This window comes from Hakea prostrata, chromosome 11 (genome assembly GCF_041222555.1).
Source record: "Hakea prostrata isolate BN-2017 chromosome 11, UWA_Hpros_2, whole genome shotgun sequence".
Taxonomy (NCBI): Eukaryota; Viridiplantae; Streptophyta; class Magnoliopsida; order Proteales; family Proteaceae; genus Hakea; species Hakea prostrata.
The window spans coordinates 16,522,835-16,546,786 of NC_142610.1; the positions used below are offsets into that span (position 1 = coordinate 16,522,835).

At 39.9% G+C, this 23,952-nt stretch overlaps 1 protein-coding gene across 1 annotated transcript; it reads right to left on the reverse strand.

Moving 5' to 3' along the window:
* Positions 1 to 1,844: 1,844 nt before the first annotated feature.
* LOC149000427 (uncharacterized) lies at positions 1,845 to 3,598 on the reverse strand. The gene is made up of 2 exons (XM_089139162.1): positions 2,437 to 3,598; positions 1,845 to 2,194 (listed from the first exon to the last, which is right to left on the reverse strand). The coding sequence occupies exons 1-2, from the start codon at positions 3,596 to 3,598 to the stop codon at positions 1,845 to 1,847; spliced, it is 1,512 nt and encodes a 503-aa protein (XP_088995288.1).
* Between the last annotated feature and the right edge of the window lie 20,354 nt (positions 3,599 to 23,952).

The following is a 23,952-nucleotide window of genomic DNA, read 5'->3' on the forward strand; positions in this document are numbered from 1 at the left end:
GCCGAGAGCAAAGCCTTCACTGCGGTCTCGGACAGGAATTTTGTAAAGTTTCTTGTGATGTAAGTATCTCTTCCCTGCCTTCTTTTCAAAAATTTTTACTCTTGACTAACTCTTGAAGTATTGCAGGAGCCTTTCTGATAACTTCCACAAGCAGGTGGAATCAGCTTTTAGGCTCAGTGCCTTGAGTAATAATCTCTCTCAGCTTTGGGAGGAATCCAAAGCCAAAGATGCCAAGATTACTCGTCTTAAGGAGAGGCTTTGGGAAGTTGCCCGAGTGAAGAATTCTGAAATCGTGCAACTCCATTCGGATTTGGATGGTGCTAAGGAAAAAAGCCGAAGGCTGGAGCAGGAAGTAGAGAAGCTTTTGGGAGAGTTGAAAGCGTCTGGAGCTAAGGCTCCTGCGCCTTCAAGGCAAACTGTTACCCTCTTGCCCGAATCTCTTCTGACTGATGTTCGGAGGGCTTGCATCTTCAAATATTTGCAAAGTAAGCCATTTGTTAACATGCTGAACGCTTATAATTTGCAGGCATATCGGGACGGCGAGAATGGGGTATGGGAATCGATCTTAAGGAGAAATCCTTATTTCAACACGGCTTCCCACCGCGCAAATTGTCATCCCGAAGTGTTTGAAAAGCTACGACTTCCTCTTCTTGCTTGGGCCAAGGATGTGGTGAACCTGCCCATTCCAGATCCTGATATAATGCACTATCTTGATGACCCTCCTCCTTTATCCCCTTTAAGAGGATTCAGCTATGAAGAGCTTGCCTTGAATGTAGGTCTGACCAAAGATTAGGCTTCTACAGAAAAAGTTGGATAAAGAGTATGGAATTGCGAAGGATTTTGTAGGTGGGAGTTTATGGAATTCTTCACAATCGCCAAGGCCGAGAATCAAATGATGAGAGGATCTATGCCTCCACGGCTAGCAGTCGTCATACGTTTCCCAACTCATTTTTCTTTACTCTGTGTTGCTTCTTGAAAAGTTGCTTCGATCCTTATTTGGAGTTCTTCGCAATCGCCGAGCATGACGTTTCTTCCTGACCGATAGGAGATTGTATCCCGACACTTGTTATCTCATATGTATTTTTTCTGAGAATTTTGTTGTAAAGGTTGGCCCCTTTTGGTCGTTTAAAGAAATAAAGAATTAACTTTATCCTTTGAGCTTTGTCATTCAATGAAGTCTTCGCTTGAATAGGTCTTAGTCATTTTATACCGATGCCTTTACTTGAGGATTTCGGTAGAAATTCATTAAGCCTGAGAAGGTCCCACTCGGGTGTTAAAATGATGCCTTTACTTAAAGATTTCCGTAGAAATTCTTTAAGCCTGAGAAGGTCCCACTCGGGTGTTAAACCGATGCCTTTACTTAAAGATTTTTGTAGAAATTCTTTAAGCCTGAGAAGGTCCCACTCGGGTGTTAAACCGATGCCTTTCCTTAAAGATTTCCATAGAAATTCTTTAAGCTTGAGAAGGTCCCACTCGGGTGTTAAACCTTGTTAAACCGATGCCTTTACTTAAAGATTTCCGTAGAAATTCTTTAAGCCTGAGAAGGTCCCACTCAGGTGTTAAACTGATGCCTTTACTTAAAGATTTCCATAGAAATTCATTAAGCCTGAGAAGGTCCCACTCAGGTGTTAAACTGATGCCTTTACTTAAAAATTTCAGTAGAAATTCATTAAGCCTGAGAAGGTCCCACTCGGGTGTTAAACCAATGCCTTTTGATTTTGATCCATTTGTCGCTGAATATTGTTCGTTGCCCCCAATCAAAAGATATTGTGTTGAAACTGGGAATTGCATTGATTGAGTTGAATGATGTTACATCGAAAATGAAAATGAAAATGATGATCTTCTTATGGATAATATTTCTTCAAATGTGTATCATTCCATAAATGATCCAGCTCTTTCTCGGTTGCCATATTCTTCAGCTTATATGCCCTCGAACCAATTGGTTTGATTACCATATATGGTCCTTCCCAAGAGGGATCTAGTTTCCTCTGGTGGTGTGGATCAGAGGCTAAGGAATTCCTTAGAACTGGATCTCCCGCTCGGAATTGACGGCGCCTTACTCGAGTATTGTAGTGTGACGCTATTCTTCGCTGATAATTTTGGGTTCGAGCAATCGCTCGTGTCCGAACTTCATCTAGTAGCTCAAGAATATCCAGCAATCCTTGTTCATTGGCTTTTTCCTTGAATTCTCTTTCTTGAATTGTTCCAACCATTACTTTGACTGGGTGCTAATGCTTCGATCCGTAAGCCAATTTAAATGGTGTTTCTCTTGTGAAGGAGTTCGAAATGTAGTTTGATAGGCCCACAGGACGTTGTGCAATTCTTCAACACATAAGGCTTTATCAGCTTCAAGTCTCTTTTTTATCCCATCAAGTAGCGTTCGGTTCGTAACCTCTACTTGACCATTGCTTTGGGGATATGCTATTGATGACATACGATGCTGGATCAGGTAAGTGTTGTAGAATTGCTCAAATTGTGTGCCACGATCGATGACAATGGTTTTTGGCATCCTGAACCGATAAATGATTGATTCTAATACAAACTTCTCCACTCTCCTTTTGGTGATTGTCTTTAGAGCACAAGCTTCTACCCATTTGGTGAAGTAATCGATTGCTACGATGAGATATTCTCTTCTGCTTGCAACCTTAGTAAATTTTCCCATTATGTCAATTCCCCACATCGCAAAAGGGATGGGATCTAGAATTGATGTCAGGGTTTCAGCTAGCCTCTTCCATACCGTGGAATGGATCTGGCAGTTGCTGAAGTGACGAATGTACTCCACTGCAGCTAGTTGGAGCTTCGGCCAATACAAACCGAGCCTTAAAATTTTGTGGGCCAGAGCTCTTCCGCCCATATACTCACCACAAATTCCCTTGTGAACCTCTGCTAGAGCCATTTCCGATCCTTCAGGACCTAAACATCTCAAAAGTGGTTCAACGTAGGACCTTCGGTACAGCCTTCCATTTTGCATTATAAATCGTGATGCCCGTACCTTAATTAGTCTTGCTTCTTTTGGATCTTCCGGTAGCTTATCATCTCTAAGATATTCCACGATTGGGGCCATCCAGCATCGTTCTGCTTCAATATAGGATATCTCCTTCTCCTGACTGCTTGGGAATGCTAATTCCTCAATGTAGAACGAAGGGTCTAGAGTTTTTTCTTTGGCCTTAGCTAGTCTTGACAGTTCATCTGCCATTGCATTTTCTTTTCTTGGAATCTGACATACTTTCAGATTCTTAAATTCTTTCTGCAGTGTTTGTATGATTCCTTGATATTTTTGTAATAGAGGTTCTTTGACTCCGTACTCCCCTTGCACTTGATTGACTATAAGCTGTGAGTCACTATAGATAGTTACCTTTGCTACTGCTAGAGCTTTTGACAATCGAAGTCCAGCTATCAAAGCCTCATACTCTTCTTCGTTGTTGCTTGCGTTGAATGTGAATCTCAAAGCGTATCGAATAATGAAACCTGTCGAGCCATTCAAAAGAATCCCAGCCCCGGCCCCTTGTTTGTTGCTCGAGCCATCCACATATATCTCCCACATGGTAGGAATAATGGGTTCGGCTACCTCCTCAGTCGGTGCAGTGGTTTCTACCATGAAATCGGCCAATGCCTGGGCCTTTATTGCCGTTTGAGGCTTAAAACTTGGAATTCACCAAGCTCAACTGACCATGGTACCATTCTTTCAGATAAATCAGGTGTACGAAGACTTTTACTGAGGGGAAAAGTAGTCAATACCTCTATCGGATGTGCTTGAAAGTATGGCCTCAATTTCCTTGCCGCCATCATAAGAGCCAAAGCCTGCTTCTCGATCTGGGAATATCGCGTTTCTGCGTCGAGGAGCACATGGCTGACATAGTAAATTGGCCATTGTTTTTTATCTTTCTCACGAACAAGTACCGCACTTACTGCCGAGTGTGATGCTGCCAGGTAAACTTGCAAAATTTCTCCTTTCTCTGGTCGAGACAAAAGCGGTGGTTTACCCAGTGTTTCCTTCAGATCCTCGAATGCCTTTTGACATTCTTCTGACCACTTCGCCTCCTTGCTGCCCCTCAAATCCATGAGTGCCTTGAAAAAGGGAAGGCATTTTTCTCCTGATTGTGAAATGAACCGGTTCAACGCAACTACTCGTCCCGTTAAGCACTCCACATCCCGAACGGTTTTGGGAGATTCCATGTTAATCAAAGCTTGTATTTTGGCCGGATTGGCCTTGATACCTCTTTGAGACACCATGAAACCTAAGAATTTCCCTGATGATACCCCAAAGGAGCATTTTTCCAGGATCTCTGTTACCTCCACCTGTTTTTGACACCTTTGTACTAGTTTAGCATAGGTGGTAGGCATGTCCTAAAGCAATAGTTCCAAGAGTCTTCGATTGGTGAGTCCAATGAACAAAGCAGTTTTGGCTACTTGTTCGTCTAGATTCTCAATCTCCATTGTGACCCTGTTGAAGCTTTTCAGATATTATCGATTCAGTTTTTCCTTGTCTTATGGTAAACAAGATCTCCTCTGTCTTCTTGATCTGTATTCCACTTTGGAATCGACCAATGAATTTTCGTGCCAGCTCCTCAAAGTCTACAATTCTTCCCGAGGGAAGATTTGAGAACCACTTTTGTGCTGCGCCGGTCAGAGATGAACCAAATACCCTACAAAGGATTTCATCTGAATTACCAGCAACAACCATGGTTTGTTGATAATAGCTAATGTGAGCGATAGGATCTCCCGAACCGTCGGAACGAAGAAAAGTTTGGCAACCGGAAATTATGAGAAAATTGATATCCGGCTATTGCTTCGGCGAATGGGGTCTTTCTAATGACTGAATAAATGTCATCGATTATTCTTCCTCTGGACAGTTGTCTGAGTCTCTGATTAATATTAGTCAACTCTTGGCCAAAATGCCTCAAATTGTCAATAGAGATGCGAGCATTGTCATGAACCGCATGCCTAGGAGTTGGTGAATGAGTTCGCACTCCTGCACCTGACCTTGTCGTTGAATGAGTTGTGCTTCCTTGCGGTCTTTCAAATCACTCATCTCTTCTAAGGAGTTCTCCCATTCTTCTTAGTTCTCCGTCCTATCTCCAAGCATCTTCCCGAAAATTTTGACCAACATTTTTGTCCTCTTGAAGCCTTCCTTCCCTTTGTGGAGAATGTCTTGGTGGAAGAGAGGCAATTATTTCCTCCCTTTCTCCCATACGCCTTACCGCTTCGAGTTGATCAGGAGCCTGCGGTGCCACCACTTTCCTGGCAAACGTACGAAGCGTTTGGTTCATCTCCAGAAGTTGGAGCTTCAGTTGATCCAACTGCTATTGGAGTGGATTAGGAGGGTGTAATGGATCATTACCCCCCTGACCACCATCTTCTCGAACTTCATGGGGTCAACTTCCTTCAGGGATATCCTCTGGATTACTCCCTCTAGGAAGTTGTACGTTAGCTTCTCGCTAAGCCGCCAATGATCTGGTAACCATGGCTTTCTGAAGCATTTCTCACAGACGGCGCCAAATGATGCGTCCAAAATGTGCTCAGCCCTTAGATCTCTGATGGATGATCTGCAAAAACAATTGTCAGATGTGGCCTGACTGCTAGGGTCGGGAGTCCACCTCCGAAGGCTAAGTCAACTGATGAACTGATCACAATAGACTCTGCTTGAGCACAAAGCAAAAGTATGAATACAAATATTGAGAATATGATTCAGATACCTCTCTTGAAAGTAGGTTGTGTTTATATAGGGCTTACCCTCGAATCTCCTTCGTTGGATTTACTCGAACCTTCTTCGGGTGGCCATCCAATCTTAACGATTAGATCCGTTCGCAGTAGGATAATGGATAACTACACGATCATAGCGTGGCAATTACCCAAGTAAGCACGATCTTTTGCTCCCATAAATTCCGTTTAACCGTCTATTCATGATCCGTTGGCTCCGAGTATCATGGATTCGAGCGTGCTTGTTGACTGGACAGTTTACTTCCTCAACAAGTTATCAAGTAAACCCGGCCCACACGGATGCGAGTCGGTTCATTTTTTCTTGACCGGGGTCGAGGGTCGAACCAAAGGCGAACCCCGGTTTGATTATGATTTCTCCCATATCAAAAAGGTTAAATTCTAATTAAAAACTAACTCACGATCCATGAATTTCTCCCTGTATTCTCTCTCATATTTTCTTTCCTATTTATTCTCTCATGAATCTCCTTTGATAGAACAATTTTAAGTTTTATTAGTTGGATGTTTAAATTTCTGTCATTAATATTATTATATCTAATCATAATCATTGATTTGCCTACACATAAGAGGGATGAAAATATGACATCAAATGTTAAAATATGTAATTCCTAATGTTGGAGTAAACTGGAATCTCAGGATAACCAGGAATTCAACAGGTAAAGCAAAAGCAGGATAGCAAATAAGTCCAAATGAAAACATCACAGCAGAAAGCTCTGAATTAGATAGAACTGAAGCCACAACATACTGTTTATTTCTCTTAAATAACGGGGGCCTGCAACTTTTTTAATAAGCTTAAAAAGGGAATCTAAGCTTAAAAAGGAACCTCCCTAGCCGAAGGCCGAGTTTGGCTACTTAGTCTTCAATTGTCAAGAAGGTTCTATTTTTGACCGTTTCAATATCCATATATTATAGTACTACGTGATAATTGAAGAATTTTAAGGCCCAACATCAACATCAACATCAACATGTATGTATTATTTTAAATTTTAAATGGGCAACTAAAGTATTCGGTTGGGCAATGAAGAAAATATAGAAGAAGAATAGCTGAGGGGAGTTGGTTTGTAGTATTATAAAATTTGAACTGGACCAAATATTGAATTTTCAGATAGCATTAATAAATACAAATGAGAAGTAATTAAACTTGACAATGTTCATAACAGTTTTAAGAGTTATAGAAAAATGGAAGGTTCAATATCTATCTACAAATCTAAGTTTTAGAAAATGTGTAAATTTAAATTTTAACCACATAAAAGATAATGGGGGTAAACAAGCCTGCCAAACAAGTTTTCCAGACTCAGTTTGCTGTGTAATCTCTTGAAGTTGTTTTGCAATATCCTCTAAGAGCTGCAACTGTATTTTCTCCTTATCCTTGTGCTCCACATAAAAACTCAGGAGGAAGAATTTGAACAGACAATGTATTTTCTCCTTATCCTTGTGCACCACAGAAAAACTCAAGAGGAAGAATTTGAGCGGCCAATGGGGCAGCAGGAGGAAGAAGAGGAAAATTGTCGGATGCCTAATTTATGATAAATCACAATTTGGGGTTTTGTCAGCACACAATTTAGTTAACTGTTTGGAAATTTAAATATCGTTTAATTATTTGGCAAATTACATTTTTGGATATTCTTTTTTGATGACTTAAAGGTTTAGTAGTTTTAGAAGGTAGGGGTGTTTTGGGAAGTGAAATGTATACTGCTTTTAGTGGAGTGTTTTAACTATGTTTAGTGGAGTAGTGTAACCGTAGATATATGTTAATTTTACGATTATAGAATTTCAACTATCAATGGAAATTTAAATCTTGTTTAGAATTTCAACTATCAATTTTCTTATATCTAATCATAATCATTTTATTTTATTTTTGAATCCCTAAGCTTTCTCATAAAGTTTCCATTCCTATTAATAGTAATTTTATTTTTAAGTTTTATTAGTTGGATGTTTAAATATGTTTAAATTTCTGCCATTAATATTGTTATTTCTAATCATGATCATTGATTTTTTTAAAATAAAAAAATGATAAATCACGATTTGGGGTTTTGCCAACGCACTTTTAGTTAATTGTTTGGAAATTTAAGTCTCGTTTAATTATTTGGCAAATTACGTTTTTGGATATTCTCTTTTGATGACTTAAATGTTTAGTAGTTTTAGAAGGTAGGGGTGTTTTGGGAAGTGAAATGTAGCCATCCTCCCTCAATTTGTGTATATATATATATATATATATATATATATATATATATATATATATATATATATATATATATATATATATATATATATATCATACTCCGAGGCCCACAGAAACATGAACCCTCTACAGGCTATGGGGGTGTTGTCCCCACACCTCCATCGGGGTGGCATCCCCGGACTCCCTGCCTTCTCACCCAAGAGAGGGACCCAGTGTCCGTCAACAACACAACGTGAAGCATGACCCATACTCAACAAACATGCCATAAATATTTTCTGTTTGGTTCATACCATGACATTAATATTTTTCTTTTTCTTTTTCTTTCTCTTTTCTTTTTTGATAAGGGAAGCCATAAATTTGTTTCAAAGGAAATCATCAATAATGTCATCTACTGTTCATGTCCATCGATTTTTTTGGTAACCTTCATGTCCATTGATTAATCATGTGGAAATGGGTTTTCATCTAAAATGCTAGTTTCATTTTTCTTTATTGAAAAGGGGTTTTTTCCAATTTTTTTCTTTTTGAGGTTTCTGGGATTTTGGTTGTAGAACTAAAGACAGGTGAGTAGAAAAGCTTTCTCATAGTATATTAATTTGCTTGAAATAGTGCATAGATCGTATGTTTTGAACTCCTCAATTAACATTTTACCGAATTAAAATAGAGATGGTGAGCATTGGCTTATGTTACCTATGATCTATATTTTAATCTTTTGGTTTTTATTAGGTTATGGGTTTCACAGGATCACTTAATCAGTTAATCAAGGAATTCAAATTGGGGTAGAAAGACAGTCGGAAAGAAAACCTGGACAGTGATGTCATAGAATTCTTAGGGTATTGGAGGAAACCAACATTAAGAATTTCGATTCTCAAGGAACATTGGTGACACTATGCATCAAGAATGGAGGTACCTAACAACTTCATGGCGCCTTGAGGATCGCCCGAGTGTATACTTAATGATATAGATTTAGATTCTTTGAATAGACTTCACTCTTCAACTGCAAGTCTTCATCTTTGTCTCATCTTCATCTTCATTTTCTTTGTAAGGATTCGACTCTTTTCTTTTTTTCCCCCATTTTCTTTCTGGGTTGTTTCCTTATCTGAGTCAAAACAGCACCATTGAAGGAGGTGAGCTTGTTCACTCTGAAGAAGAAATTCTAGTGTTCTTCAAGAATCAAACAAATTGTATTCTTTCATCTTTAGAAACTGGGGTTGGCAGATTTCCATCCTGAATCAGTGACTTGTTAGCTTTTATTTTTAATTTTGAGTATATATCCAACAATAAATATGCCGATGTGTATCAGTATAAAAAACTAATAAAGGATTACCAAAGATTAAAGATGGGTGCAAAGAATGGAGTAAATAGATGCTGATCCTCAATTGGAATTTCTCACTTAAATGGAAAGAAAACGAAAAAAATTAGTTTCTTCAACATTTTTTATTTGAGATATTTAATAATGTCTAATTGAATATTCAGAATACTCAAAATAACAGTGAATAATTCTTATTACTATGTGACTTTTGACCTAATACATTGTGTTCACTCATCATACTCTTCAGCTAGATTAGAAGTCTAACCTAAAATGTAAGCAAAAGACTCCCAAGAATGCAATTTTATCTCAAATTCTTTATCCTTCTTCTTGACGATCTCATGTCTTAGCCATAACCCCCGTAACTTAACCACCTTAATCACTGGATCCCAGATAAGCAACTATTCCAACCCTTTTTTTCATCGTTTGTCTCCAATTTGATTTTTTTTCAACTTTATCTTTCTTCTTCGTGGTGATTAAAAACCATTTGTAGGATTCTCTTTGCTGTAATACTTTATTTTTCACATTTAAACTTTAAATTTTCTCAATCCACTTCTCTCTAAACAAGCGCATTGACGGATTTTCTATAAAGTTCAACAGTTTGTTGTTTAATGTTTTCTTTTTTCATCTTCACTAATGCATCGAAATGCTTGATTGGCTCGAAACCGGTAACCAACCTGTGAGAAGACGTGAGAGCTTCCCGTCTACTATTTGTGGATGAACAATAGAGTTGATGAGTCCATAGTCCGAGGCTATGTTGACCCTAGTGTGAAGGATACCGGAAAGGATTGTCGGGGGCGAGGAATGGACGTATCTGGATCTGACATGATATGACTGAGTAGATGACTTGCATTGAGCTAGGCTTTATCGTGACATGTGCTAATACTTAGACCAAATGGAGGTGTGAGAGAGCGGTGACTTAAACCCCAACCATGGATTTGTTCTGAGGGATGCAGGACCCAATTCCCACCAGCTCGAGTGATTGAGACTTACCCAAAGAAGTATGGTGCTATGACTTAAAACATGTCTACCATAGAGACTAGCATATGTAGAGTTAGAATCATATTTGCATCATCTGTCTCATATCATTTCGCATCATGTTACGTTTTGTATCATACGACTTATGTATTATGGAATAATTGCCTTGCTGAGTTCTTTTGAACTCATTCTGTAATATCCAGCCCTATTCTAACCTTGACCCTGACCCGGATCCACTATTGTATTCAGGTCCGAGGACCCGAAGCGGTGGAAGAAGAGATTTATGGACCATTCTGATTGATAATCATGATTCGGAGACCGAGCCCATGGACATTGACAATGATACCCCTTGCTTAAATGCATTGTCAGTGTTTAAGGAAAGTCTGCGCATCGGAGAAGATTAATATGGTTGATGTACCAAATGACCTCCGCACAATCCGAAGGTATCCCCGAAACTAGACTTCTTGATTGAATTGTGGAAGAAAACCTCACTCAATTTGACCTTGTATAGCCTTTCAAATCCCTACTTGAAGTTGCTGTTCTAAACCTGAGTTTTCTGCTGAAAACATTTTGGTCGATCATTTTGGTCGATACCATCGACCAAAATGTCCCAGTCTGCCAAGTTAATGATTCCATGGAATATTCCTTTTCTATTTAATATGACCTCGAGCCTTGAGCCTTTTGCAATCATTTTTCTCACCTGGGAACGTGGGGAGAGCTTCCCAAAGCAGCTCCTTGGTTAGTGTGAAGGGTATCTCATCAAAGACACTTAGTTTATCATTGATTCTTGCCTTCATCTTCTACACTAAGGTATGACTCTTCATTCCACTCTCTATCCTACCATTTCCTACTCTTTCCTATTGTCATCTTGCTGATGGGACATTTGGAATGGTTCTGCAACCTTGCAACCACCACTCCAAGTGCCTACTCATGCTCAATCCATGATTCCCTTAGCCATTCATTGATGCTAATGCTTATATCTCATACCTAGCATATGTATTCCATGATTTACCTATTAACATCATACCATTTGATATCAAACTGAGCTATAGAGTATATTATGTTCATGTTTAACATTGCCATATGATTCCAATCGAATTTCTATTAGTCCCCCTAGCTATTGCATGCTATTCCTCATCAATGCAATCAATTCCAACTCATGCCATGATGTTTATCACTTGAACTTGATAGCTCAAATTGGGGCTTTTTAATTAGACCATTGGATTGGGTTAATTCCTTGATTTATAGTGTCCTACTACTGTTGTTAAGTATGCCTCCAAGTTTCAGATTGATCCGAACACCGAAAGACTCATTTCGGACCAAAATCCCCAAAATCCACTATTCTGCCCGAGGATTATTTTGGTCGATCATTTTGGTCGATACCATCGACCAAAACCATCGACCAAAGTTGTTGCTGACAGCAACCTTGGTCAGTTTTGACTCAAATGACATCCGATCTTCCTGACTTCTTTTCTAACTTATTATTGATGTTTGTTTAGGGCCTTAACACTTCTATTGGACTATTCTTGGTATTCTCAATTCATCATCAACTCATCCAAGGTAAGGATGGTTATATCCATAAACATATAATTCATCAAATATTGAACTATGCTTTGTTCAAAGAATGAAATCCCTAAATTCTTTCAATCATTATGATACTGATACATATGTGTTAGAACAGTAACATTTAAATCTTTATACATTTTTTGTGTTACTCTATCATTTTGATTTGCTTATGTTTATAATGATTCGTTTCAATATCATGATTTGAGTACTATTATGAATATGCATTGGATGCATGAGAAATGATGAAATCTGATGTGTGATTGCTTACGTATGACTTGGGATTGGAGGGTGTCCTACTGACACTTTTGTCCTTGGGCATCGAAGGGAATAGTATGGGATGTTCTCCGATGGTGCCTATCGACACTCTCCCGAGTTATTGGATGACATACATAGGAGTGTCTAGTTGTGTGGCTAGGTTCATCCTTGTCGTGTCAGACCTGAATTGGAAGGGCATTGAGACCGAACAACCCGTGGTAGTGTATGGTTGGATGGGCGCTCTAGGCCGGTAGCCAATCCGGTAGGGGACATAAACCATGCTACGGATACCTGAAAGGGGCCATTTATTGGTAGAGTTGCATATGGATAGACTTGGGCTCACGGGCGCTCAAGACCGGTAACCAATCCGTGAGAGGACGTGAGAGCTTCCCGTTTACTATATGTGGATGACCAATAGGGTTGATGAGTCCGAAATCCGGGATTTCGCTGACTCTAGTGTGAAGGATACTGGAAAGGATCGCCGGGGGCGAGGAATGGACGTATCTGAATCTGACTTGACCGACTGAGTAGATGACTTGCATTGGGCTAGGCTTTACTGTGACATGCGCCAGTACTTGACCAAATGGTGATGTGAGAGAGCGGTGACCGATTCCCCTTACCATGGTTTTTGATGACTTTACCGATCTTCCCCGGGCATTCGCAAGATATGGAAATGGGAGAGTGACTGACGACCCAGAGAAGTACGGTGCTATGACTTAAAGCATGTCTACCTTAGAGACCAGCATTCATAGAGTTAGGCTCATATCTCGCATCATATGTTCCATATCACATTGCATTATTATATATTCTGAATGTGTATGATTTCTAATTATGGAATAACTTCCTTGCTGAGTTCTTCGAACTCATTCCTTTTGTGCAAATGTTTTAGATTACATTCCAGGTACCGAAGATTACGATGGCACCTCCTATGATGCGGACTATGATTCCACATACTACCCTCCGGGTAGTGGCGTCGGTGAGGATTCGTATATTGGAGCCGAGGAGGATTATTATTCGCACCGGGGTTAGCCCCACGGTTGTGCGGGAGGCGGCAGCGCTGGGTTTACTTCATCCGTACTGTTGAGGAGACTACCATTAGTATAGAAGAAACCCTAGCATAGTGCCCCATTCCCCTGGTGTATTTGTGGAACCTTAGATTTTGTAATTAACTTGTCTTGAATTATTCCGGTGATACTTGGATATGTAACTAACTTGATTTAATACTTTTCCGCTGCTCTGAGAGGGTGACTACCATACCTTCTCACCCTTTATGACTTTGATCATACCTAATTTATTATCTATATTCCGCACTCTGATTTAGTTAATCTTGTCTTATTCATGATACTTGATATTAGTTGTTTTTACCATTGATTATTACTGTTCATGATTGTGTTACTGTGTATGTGGGAGGCATGGACCTCAGATCATTGATCCTTGGACTGTGGATCACATCCTGGGTATTCCAAATGGGGTACCGGCTGGGTGGATGTGACACATTGGTATTAGAGCCCAAGATCAAGTGGAACCCCGACCACAGAAACGGTGATGGAACATTCCGAGTCACAGATCCGAAAGTGATTCAGGTGCTCCTAGAAGTGAATAATAGATAACCTGGACTAGAAACCAAAATATGGAAACATAATTTGACTCATGAATAAGACACAATAATATAGACAAAACAACTGAACTTCATTGATTTCATAGGGAAATTTTTACAAGTCTGAAAAAGAGACATACATCCATAATGACATAAAAGAAAATTCCTAATGATGTCTATGTAGGTGAACGACTCCTGCGATCTGTCTGATCCCTCCTAGATCTGAACTCCTCTTCCAGTCGTGCAAACCTCTCACTGAGGGTGCACATGTGTAACTACATCCTCTCCTGCCGAGCCTCGATCCTCTCAAGAATAGAGTAAATCGACGACTGATGGGAAGCCACATCTGGAGCCTCAGAAGTCGTGTGTGATGGGCCTCTGACCTTAGTAAATCGTGGAGCGGGAACCTTCTCATGCCTCGGAACCTCATCATGACCCTGATCATCATCCTCACTATGCTCATCATCGTCACCACCATCATCATCATCAGTACTATCATCCTCTGAGTCGTCATCTCCTGATGCATCATCGATATCATCCTCATCCTCCGATCCGACCGCATCCTCGGAGCCCCATCTTCCTGATCAACCATGCACAAATGGGCTCACCTAAATCTCGACCCTAAATCGTAGGTGTATGCTCCAAGTCCACACCAAAGTACTCAAAGATACGAGTCAAGAGTCGACCGAAAGCCAAGTTCCTATCCCCAGGAAACTCGATCCGATCAATCATGACATTTTGCATGATGTATGCTAAATCGATTTGTACTCCAGTATACATACTATAAATGATCATTGCCTCCATCGCCGACACTTTGCTATGATGCCCTGCCTTCGGAAGGATATTTCGCTCGACGATGCGAGCGATAACTCTAGCTGAAGGACGCATCGCGGTACCACACCGGGGCATATAACAGTCAATGTCATCCCATAGAGTCATGCACACCTCGTATACCTCATAAGGAAGAAGCACCTCTGTGATATCTGTACCAGCGGGAATCCACCAACGGGAATCTCGTACGATCGGTACATCTAAGATGCGAGCCAGTGTCCTCGTAGTGAAACTGATCTCTCTACCTCCGACCATGGAATCTATGACAATCCTAGAACCATCCCTCGGATCATCCTCTATACGGTAAGTCGATTACTATAGAAGTATCCGATAAGATCCGGTAGATCGGGCTGTGCCGTAGTGTATAAGTGAAGCCAATCCATAGCCTCTAATCTCTCTCGGATGCGAAATACCTCTAAATCAACCACATCCACCAATTGTTCGTGCTTGATCGGTATATCATGGAAATAGTGCTCGTATAGAAACTCCGCCATAGGAGTAGTGAAATGCTCCTCGTCTATGACCTCAGCCCGGGGAACAAGTCCTCTACCCCTATCTACTCGTCTCCCTCCTCTAGGCATGGTGTATCTGTTGAAACAAGGAAAGAAACTCATTTGGATTAGTCTCAGTGTATGATTGTTAGATGAAGGGTATTTTCGTAAATTTTCAGAAAATTCGATTTTTGGTGAAATTTTGATTTGATCATTCTAACATATGCATAAGACCTATACAAGCATGCTAGAATACTTTATTTGGTGAAAATCCATCTTTTTGGCATATTCAAAGTGAAAATTCAGCAAGTAAGAGAGAGAAAAATCCCTCTTTTGGCTTGCATTTGTGATTTTTGAAAAAAAAATGGAATTTGACCGAATGGAGAGTGGGAACACTTTACCCCTAGTAGATCATTGTTGTAGAAATTTGTTTCATGTCAAAATTCCTTTTGGGTTGAAAATGAGACAAGTGCTTGTAAAGTTGAGTTTTTGTGAAATGAATAGTGTTTTGGTAACCAAAATGGATGCAATCTTGTGTTTGGAACTTAATCTTATTTGAAAAGTTATGAAAACATGTTTCTAATCATTTATATGTATGATTCTAACCATTAGCTACAAGTATTACTCAGTTTTATTGAAGAACACAACAATGGTGAATGAAGTTTACAAGAAAAGAGAAAAAGAAAGAGAACTTACTTGTGTAGATGATCAAGTGAGATTATCAAGAATGATTGAAGCCTTGAATCAAGTCCTAGCACTCTTGAAAACCCTAAATCGCTTTCTCCAGAGCTAAACTCGAAATGGTTGAGTGAGAAATGAAAATGAAATGAGAAGTGGGCCCTTTAAATCTGATTTTTCGCATTGGGTTATTTTGGGAGTTTTTGATTCTTGGACTCATTTCCTTTGGATTTTGATCAATGCTGACTTATTTTACTGTTATATTGATAATTCTAACCATGATTTGGTTATCCTATTCGTTGGCCAAGTTGTCTTTGTCAAATTTGAAATTTTGGTATCCTTATCCTTGATCCTTGCAGAATGGTCTTACTTAGAAATCGTTTCGTCGGATCCGGAAGCAACGGAAACGAAGAAACCCCTGCTAGGGGCTCTGATCAGCAGACACGACGGATTATAGCCACACCACGAATGGCATTCCCGGTGCCCCCGATATCGGAAGCTTTAGAGATATCGCCAGCGTCATGACCAACATGATGCAACAGCAGGCTGCCCAATTTAATCAAATGATGACTGGTTTTGCTACCCTTCGCAATGAAAACCGTGCCGGAATTGGAACTTCTGGAGCCGCAGCCCCTCTTATGGAAAGATTCACCGGGACACCCCACACCCATTTGATGGAAAGTTTCCTAAAGTTACAAGTACCTTCCTTTATTGGTGTAACAAAGGACACCCTCTTTCCGAACAAGTTGCTTCGTGAGTTGGAGAAGGCCTTCAGACATTTGCAATGTTCTGATGCTCAGAAGGTGTTGTTTGCTGAGCAGAAGCTTCAGCAAGAAGCTGATGCATGGTGGGCTTCCACTAGGCCTATCCTTGAGACCTTGAATGGTGGTGTCGTTACCTGGGAGAAGTTTAAGGAAGCTTTTTGCAAGAACTACTTTCCGGAAGCTGTAAAGGACGCAAAGGAGGCCGAGTTCATGGCCTTAGTACAAGGTACTTTGTCTGTGCTTGAGTATCAGCAGAAATTTGAAGAACTTTTCTTCTTCGCCCCCGAGTCTATTAAGTCTGAAGAAGCCAAGGCGAAAAAGTTTTTCAAGGGTTTGCGACCTTCTATTAAGGCATACCTCACTGTCTTGCCTCTTGAAGGATATGCTCAGGTCGTTCAAAACTCGAAGAAGCTTGAAGAGAATGAAAAGGAAAATGCTCGAGTTCAGAAACCCTGGCAACCTAGATGTTCTGGATTTGTGGACCGCACTGATCGGCGTTTTGCTAGACCTACTCCTTATCCTGCACCCGCCTTTCAGCTGAGACATGTTGGTCAGAATCCTAATTCCCTTCCTGTGAGATATTATGGTCAGTCCAATGGAGCCAGACCTCAGGGAGCTACTTATCCTCCTAGGCCTGGGATGGTGAATCCTAGACCAGCTTATCAGAGACCTCCCCCTGCTGCAGCTCCTATTGGACCGAAAGATACTACTTGCTTCCTCTGCAAGCAAGCAGACCATTATGCTCGTTCTTGCCCCAACAAGTCTGTGCAATCTCAAGCTCATGTAGTGAAGAGTACTCCTGCTGCTACTTCTGCCCCTCCCTCTGGCAGAGTGTTTAGCATATCTGGTACCGAGCAAGACCCCTGCCACGATGTTGTAACAGGTACTCTGTTAGTAGCTTCTCTTCCCGCATTTGTATTATTTGATACGGGTGCATCACATTCATTCATATCATCTACTTTTGCCTTGAGAACTAACTTGACACCTCGATGTTTATCTAGTCATTTATCTATTTGTACCCTTGTTGGGTCTGCTGTTAAACTAGATAAAGTGTTAGAAGATTGTTCTATTTTGATTTGTGGAAGAAATCGAAGGCAAACCTTGTATTATTTGACATGAGAGATTTTGATGTAATCTTGGGAATCGATCGGTTGACCTTCTACAATGCCGTGATCTTATGTTCCTCAAAGAAGATTCAGTTCCGTGTAGAAGAGAATTCAGTTTTCGAATTTCAAGGAGAGAAGGGAAGATTTAGCAAAAAGACCTTGTCCACTCTAATGCAAGTCCATGCCTTTTTGGGAAATGCTTCGTCTGGAAGCAAGGTCAGAGAGAAGAAGAGACTTGAAGAAGTCAAAGTTGTTAGTGAATTCCCTGATGTTTTTCCGGATGACTTGTCAGGTTTGCCTCCTGATAGGGAAGTTGAGTTTTCTATAGACTTAATTCCTGGAGCGGCTCCTGTATCCAAGGCCCCTTACAGAATGGCACCTACCGAACTCGAAGAGTTGCAAACTCAATTAAATGAACTCTTAGAGAGAGGTTTCGTGCAGCCAAGTGTGTCACCTTGGGGAGCTCCGGTCTTGTTTGTAAAGAAGAAAGATGGTAGTATGCGTCTGTGCATTGACTACCGGGAACTGAACAAGCTGACAATCAAGAACATATATCCTTTGCCTCGGATTGATGACCTTTTTGATCAATTGAAGGGTGCTGTTGTCTTTTCAAAGATTGATTTGAGATCGGGATATCACCAGCTGAAGGTGAAGTCAAGTGACATCCTTAAGACAGCATTCAGAACAAGGTACGGACATTATGAATTTAAAGTGATGCCTTTCGGCTTGACTAATGCCCCTGCCGTGTTCATGGATCTCATGAACCGAGTATTTCACGATGTACTCGATAAATTTGTAATCGTTTTCATTGATGACATCTTGATTTACTCAAAGAATGAGGAAGAGCATGCGGAGCACCTGAACTGCACGTTGCAAAGGTTGAGAGAAAAGAAACTCTATGCTAAATTTAGCAAGTGTGACTTCGGCTCTCAAGTGTAGTGTTTCTTGGCCATGTTGTTTCAGCCGAGGGTATTTGTGTTGACCCAGAGAAAGTCCAAACTGTTACTGATTGGGAAAGACCGAAGACCGTGACCGAGATAAGAAGTTTTCTTGGATTAGCAGGATACTACCGGAGATTCATTGAAAACTTTTCTAGGTTGGCTGCCCCTATGACTAAGCTAACTAGAAAAGAGGAGAAGTTTGTCTGGACCGATTCTTGTGAGAAGAACTTCGAAGAGCTGAAAGTTAGATTGACAAGCTCGCCGGTTCTGACTATACCTGATAGTTCCGGTGGATTGACGGTCTACACTGATGCTTCTAAAATCGGTTTGGGCTGCGTGTTGATGCAACACAGAAAGATAGTGGCTTATGCCTCTCGACAACTAAAGGATTATGAGCGGAACTACCCCACTCATGACTTAGAGCTTGCAGCTGTTGTATTTGCTTTGAAAATTTGGAGACACTATCTATACGGTGAGAAGATCGCCATCTTCACGGATCATACAAGTTTGAAATACTTCTTCACCCAGAAGGAGTTAAATATGAGACAGAGAAGATGGCTGGAGTTGGTCTCTGACTATGATTGTGACATCCAGTACCACCCGGGTAAGGCAAATGTAGTGGCGGATGCTCTTAGTAGAAAGAGTCAAGGAAAAGAGTTGGATTTAAATGCTTTGAGTCGGCCTTTGTTGTCCTCGATGGAAAGATTTGGTTTGGAAGTGATCCCTAAGGGTTCGGATTGTATTCTCTATGCCATGACTGCAAGATCCTCCCTTAGAGATAGAATTGTTGCCTTGCAAAGTTCTGATCATTAGTTGAAAGAGAAGATTGATAAAATTGCCTCGAATTCAGAAATGGACCCTGCTTTTAGTACATCTATTCAGAAAATCTTCTCTCCTTTTCTAGTAAACTTAGTCATTAGGGCAGCTAACCTAGGAAAGTTCACTATAAACCTTCTCTAGTATCCTGTCAGTCCTAGAATACTTCTAATCTCCGTTACAGTGTTAGGTCTATCCCACTCTACAACTGCTTTAACCTTATCAGGATCAACTCAGATTCCTTCCGCTAAAACCACATGGTCGTGGAAAACTACCTTGGATAATCAAAATTCGCATCCGCTAAACTTACAAAAAGCTTCTTCTCTCTTAGCCTTTGTAAAGTAAATCAGAGATGTTCAACATGCTCTTCTTCATTCTTTGAGTGGATAAGGATGTCATTTATGAATACAATCACAAACTTATCCAATACATCATGGAATACTCAATTCATTAGATCCATAAGCACCGCAGGAGCATTCTTCAAGCCAAATGGCATCACGCTAAATTCATAGTGTCCATACCGAGTCCTAATGTTGTCTTGTAGATATCATTTGCCTTCACTCTGAACTAATGATATCCAGATCTCAAATCTATATTTGAAAATACTATTGCTCCCTTTAACTTACCAAAGAGATCATTGACTCTTGGTAGTGGGTACTTCTTCTTAATAGTCAACTTATTCTTCTTCACAAATAGAACTGGAGCTCCCCAAGGTCACACACTTGGTTGGATAAATCCCTTCTCTAGAAGCTCATTCAGTTGATTTTGCAGTTCCTTCAACTTAGTCGTGCCATTTTATACAGAGCCTTCGACATTTAAGCCACTCCTAGAATTACCTCTATGGTAAATTCCAACTCTCTTTCACGAGATAAGCCTAACAATTCTCTGGGGAAAACATCCATGGAGTCTCTCACTATCATGACATCTTCAACTTTTTTAGTCTTCTTACCTTCATTTGCAGATGAGGCATTAGTGTGAAATCCAGCCCTAACCCTAACCTGGAAACCCATTTGTTTGTAGGTCCGAAGACTCAAAGTGAAGGAAGAAGGAAATCGTGGGCCATCTCAATGGAAGACATGGTGTTTGACCTAGAACCCACGGAGATTGATGATGGAGTTCCATACTTGGAAACCTATTCTAATTTGGAGAAGAAGCTGCACCTTGATGTTGAAGAGTTTGGTTGATGGACTTGAGGCCTAGTTGGATATGTTTTGGAAGGTCCCTCGATGCTAGGTGAGTCACTTGTTGAGTTGGGAGAAGCCCCATTGAAAATCTTGAGGTTTGGAGCTTCAATTCCCTGATTTGGGCTTGCTGGTCAGCTGGGTCGACTGCTTGGGTCGATTGGGCCAAGCGACCCATGGTGACGAGGGCTTAAGTGTAAAATCTCTGACTTTTAGGTTTTTGATGCACTACTTAATAGAACTACATGGTTTTCAGCCCCATTTGTTTCTAAAGCCTCTGGAGAACATGGGAATCCTCTCTCAAGCCTTCTCTTTGGAGTTGTGGAAGATCCTTTGCGAATCCTCAAGTTTTTCGGTGAATCTTCCTCTTTAAGGTTGGTGATCACTCCTAATCTTTCATTGATCTATTCTATTATTGATTCTTCTCATCTCTGTGATTATGAAGAAGGTTCTGTATCATTGCAAATACCTCTTCCTCAATCTCTATAGGTTTGAGTGAATCTCCATTCACTCCAATGCTTTTATGATCCACACAGCTTGATATTAGAATGAGTTCTTGTGAGATCTTCATGAATGTGTAATCATTCTATGTTTTTGATTTCTAAAGCATGTTAGATTCATTCCTAGGTTAGTTTCTAACTATCATCTACTATTATTATTCTTCTAGAGTGAATTCTCATTCTCTCTAGCCTCTCCATAGAATTCACGAATTGTTTTCTTTGAAAACCTAGTTTTCGATTAATTTAGAATTCTATCCTTTTGGTCATTGTTGGTGTCTAATCTATGCTAGATAGTCTTAGACTACTATTCTAGAGTTTCCCTTCAAATTTCAAAGTATTTCAAATCCCAGAAGTTGAGTTTCGGATAAAAAATTGGAAATTCTGTTCGTACTGTTCACTGAGTTGATTGGCCAAGTTGCCCAGCCAACCTGACCATAGTATTAGTAGCTGAATTCTTGGTCTGTTTTGATCCATTTGACTTCTGATCTTCAAGGGTTTGTTCCTAATGCTTGAACTTTGCTTGTTTAGGGTTTATTTGCTCACCTTGGACCTATCCTAATTCTTTCTTTGGAATTCTTCAAAGTTAATTAAGGTAAGGACGGTTGTTTCCTAAAAACCTAATAAGCATGTTTACTTGTATTTGATTCAGTTTGAATGATCATACAACTGTTTCTTATATTTTCTTATAAATATAATGTTGCTGTAAGTATTGTAACTACAGTAAGACTTGTTCATGTAATTCAATTATTATTTTAATAATGTATGAATGGTTATTTCCCTATGCATTGGTTTATCAGTTGTGCTTGTGAATGACTGATTGGGAACGTGATTGCTTAAGTATAATTGGAGAATGGGGAATGTTCTTTTGACATTTATGTCTTTAGACATCAGTGGAAGTGGTATGGAACGCTTTCCTATGGTGCCCTTTGACTCTTTTCCTGATTATTGGTTGACATACCTAGGGCTTGTTTACCAATGTTTCGCTAGGATTACCTTGTTATAACCCATGGCAACGATGGGGATTCATGGGTGCCCAAGACCGGTAACCAATGTATGAGAGGACATGAATTACATAGTAGTAGACTTGGGCTCATGGGCGCTCAAGACCGGTAACCAACCCGTGAGAGGGCATGAGAGCTTCCCATTTACTATTTGTGGATGATCAATAGGGTTGGTTAGTCCGTAGTCCGAGTTGGTTGTAGCCATAGGATATGCTGATTCTAGGGAGAAAGATACCGAAAAGGGATGCGAGAGGCGAGGAATGGAAGTATCTAACTCTGACTTGATATAACTAAGTAGAAGACTTGCATTGGGCTAAGTTTAACCTAACATGCGCCAATACTCATACCAATGGTGATGTGAGAGCGGTGACCTAAACCCCAGCCATGGAATGTCCAAGAGGGATGCATGACCTAATTACCATCGGAGAACCCAAGATATCGAGATGGTTGAGGGAGAGTGATTTGAGACCTACCCAGAGGAGTATGGTGCTATGACTTAAAGCATATCTACCAATAGAGACCAGCATATATAGAGTTAGAATCATGCATGCATGTCTATTTCATATCATCTTGTGTCACACCCCACCTGCCGGTCTCGGTTATCCGCCCGACAACCCGTGGGAGTGAACCGTCACAGGATCCACGGTCTTACCCATCAATAATAATAAACACAAGTACATACAGTCAAGAGCAAGAAAAAGTGCAATAATAAATAAAAGGGATAATTACTATTGGCCCCCTGTACTTTGATTTTATTACTACTGTATCCCCTGTACTTTTCAAAATTAATAATCCAACCTTTAACTTTGTTTACAATTACTATTGTCGCCCTACCGTTAAGTTTCGTTAGTTTATTGATAATGTGACATATTTATATTTTCTTAAAAATCCCAAAATACCCTTATACTTATCTCTTTACTTATTTACCCTTTTGTCAAGTTACAGGAGTACCCTTAATTAATTGTGGAGAAAAAATTAACTATAATCCATTTTATTCTTATAAAAAAAATGATTGAATAAAACTCAAATAGAAACCGAAGGGGAAGGAAAATCGAATTCAACTCAAAATGGAAACTGAATATCACCTAAAATATTTTCAAAATAAATGAAGTTTAGTGAATGTGGGAAACCAAATTGGATTTGGATTTTGGTCATTTTTTTAATTCAAAATAATGAAGGTCAGTGAAGGTGGGAAACCAAATCGGATTTGGATTTGCCCATTTCTTCAATTCAAAATAAATGAAGTTTAGGGTGAAATTGATATTTAATCTGGTTTTTTATAAATGGGTAACATCGTCTTTTGATTTCTTAATTTTAATGAAGGGCAAATTAGACATTACATATTCAAACTTAACGGCTACTTAACACCATTATAAGGAAGGGGGGCAACAATAATTTCGTAAAGAACAGGGTTTTATTAGTAATAAAATCAAACTACAAGGGGGCAACAATAATTATACCTAAATAAAAAGGTTACAGGAGTCCAGATACTTCAATAAATATCCAAGAAAGAATCGAGAATCAATTGTAATATCGAGTTCAGCGGAAGCAAAATAAATAAAATAATAATCCTCTTTTTGGTTTTCTTTTCTAAATCTAAAAATTGGTTTTCTAAATTAGCAAGTAAAGGGGTCCTCCAATCTTTCTCCATATGAAGGGCAAACTGCCTAGCAACCTGTCTCCTCCGCCCATCAATGGGTGCTAAAAGCGCACACCAAGCATCTTCAGGAGACTTCATGCTCTGCAATTTCATGTACCACTGTCTGTGCCACATCAGCTTCATACGAGAAGGTTCTTTCATACAAATTATCTCCAACTTCCGATGTTGTGCCATCATCTGTACAACACATATAATATATACAATGAAAGGAATGAGTTCTGACGAACTCAGTAAGGAACAAACAATTCTCATATATATGTCAATACAATCCACGAATGCATATATGAAATTATATGGATGATATGCAGAAATATGAATGCTACTAAGATCTAACTATGCAAGTCTCTAATAGCTGACATGCTTTAAGATATACACTAGCCC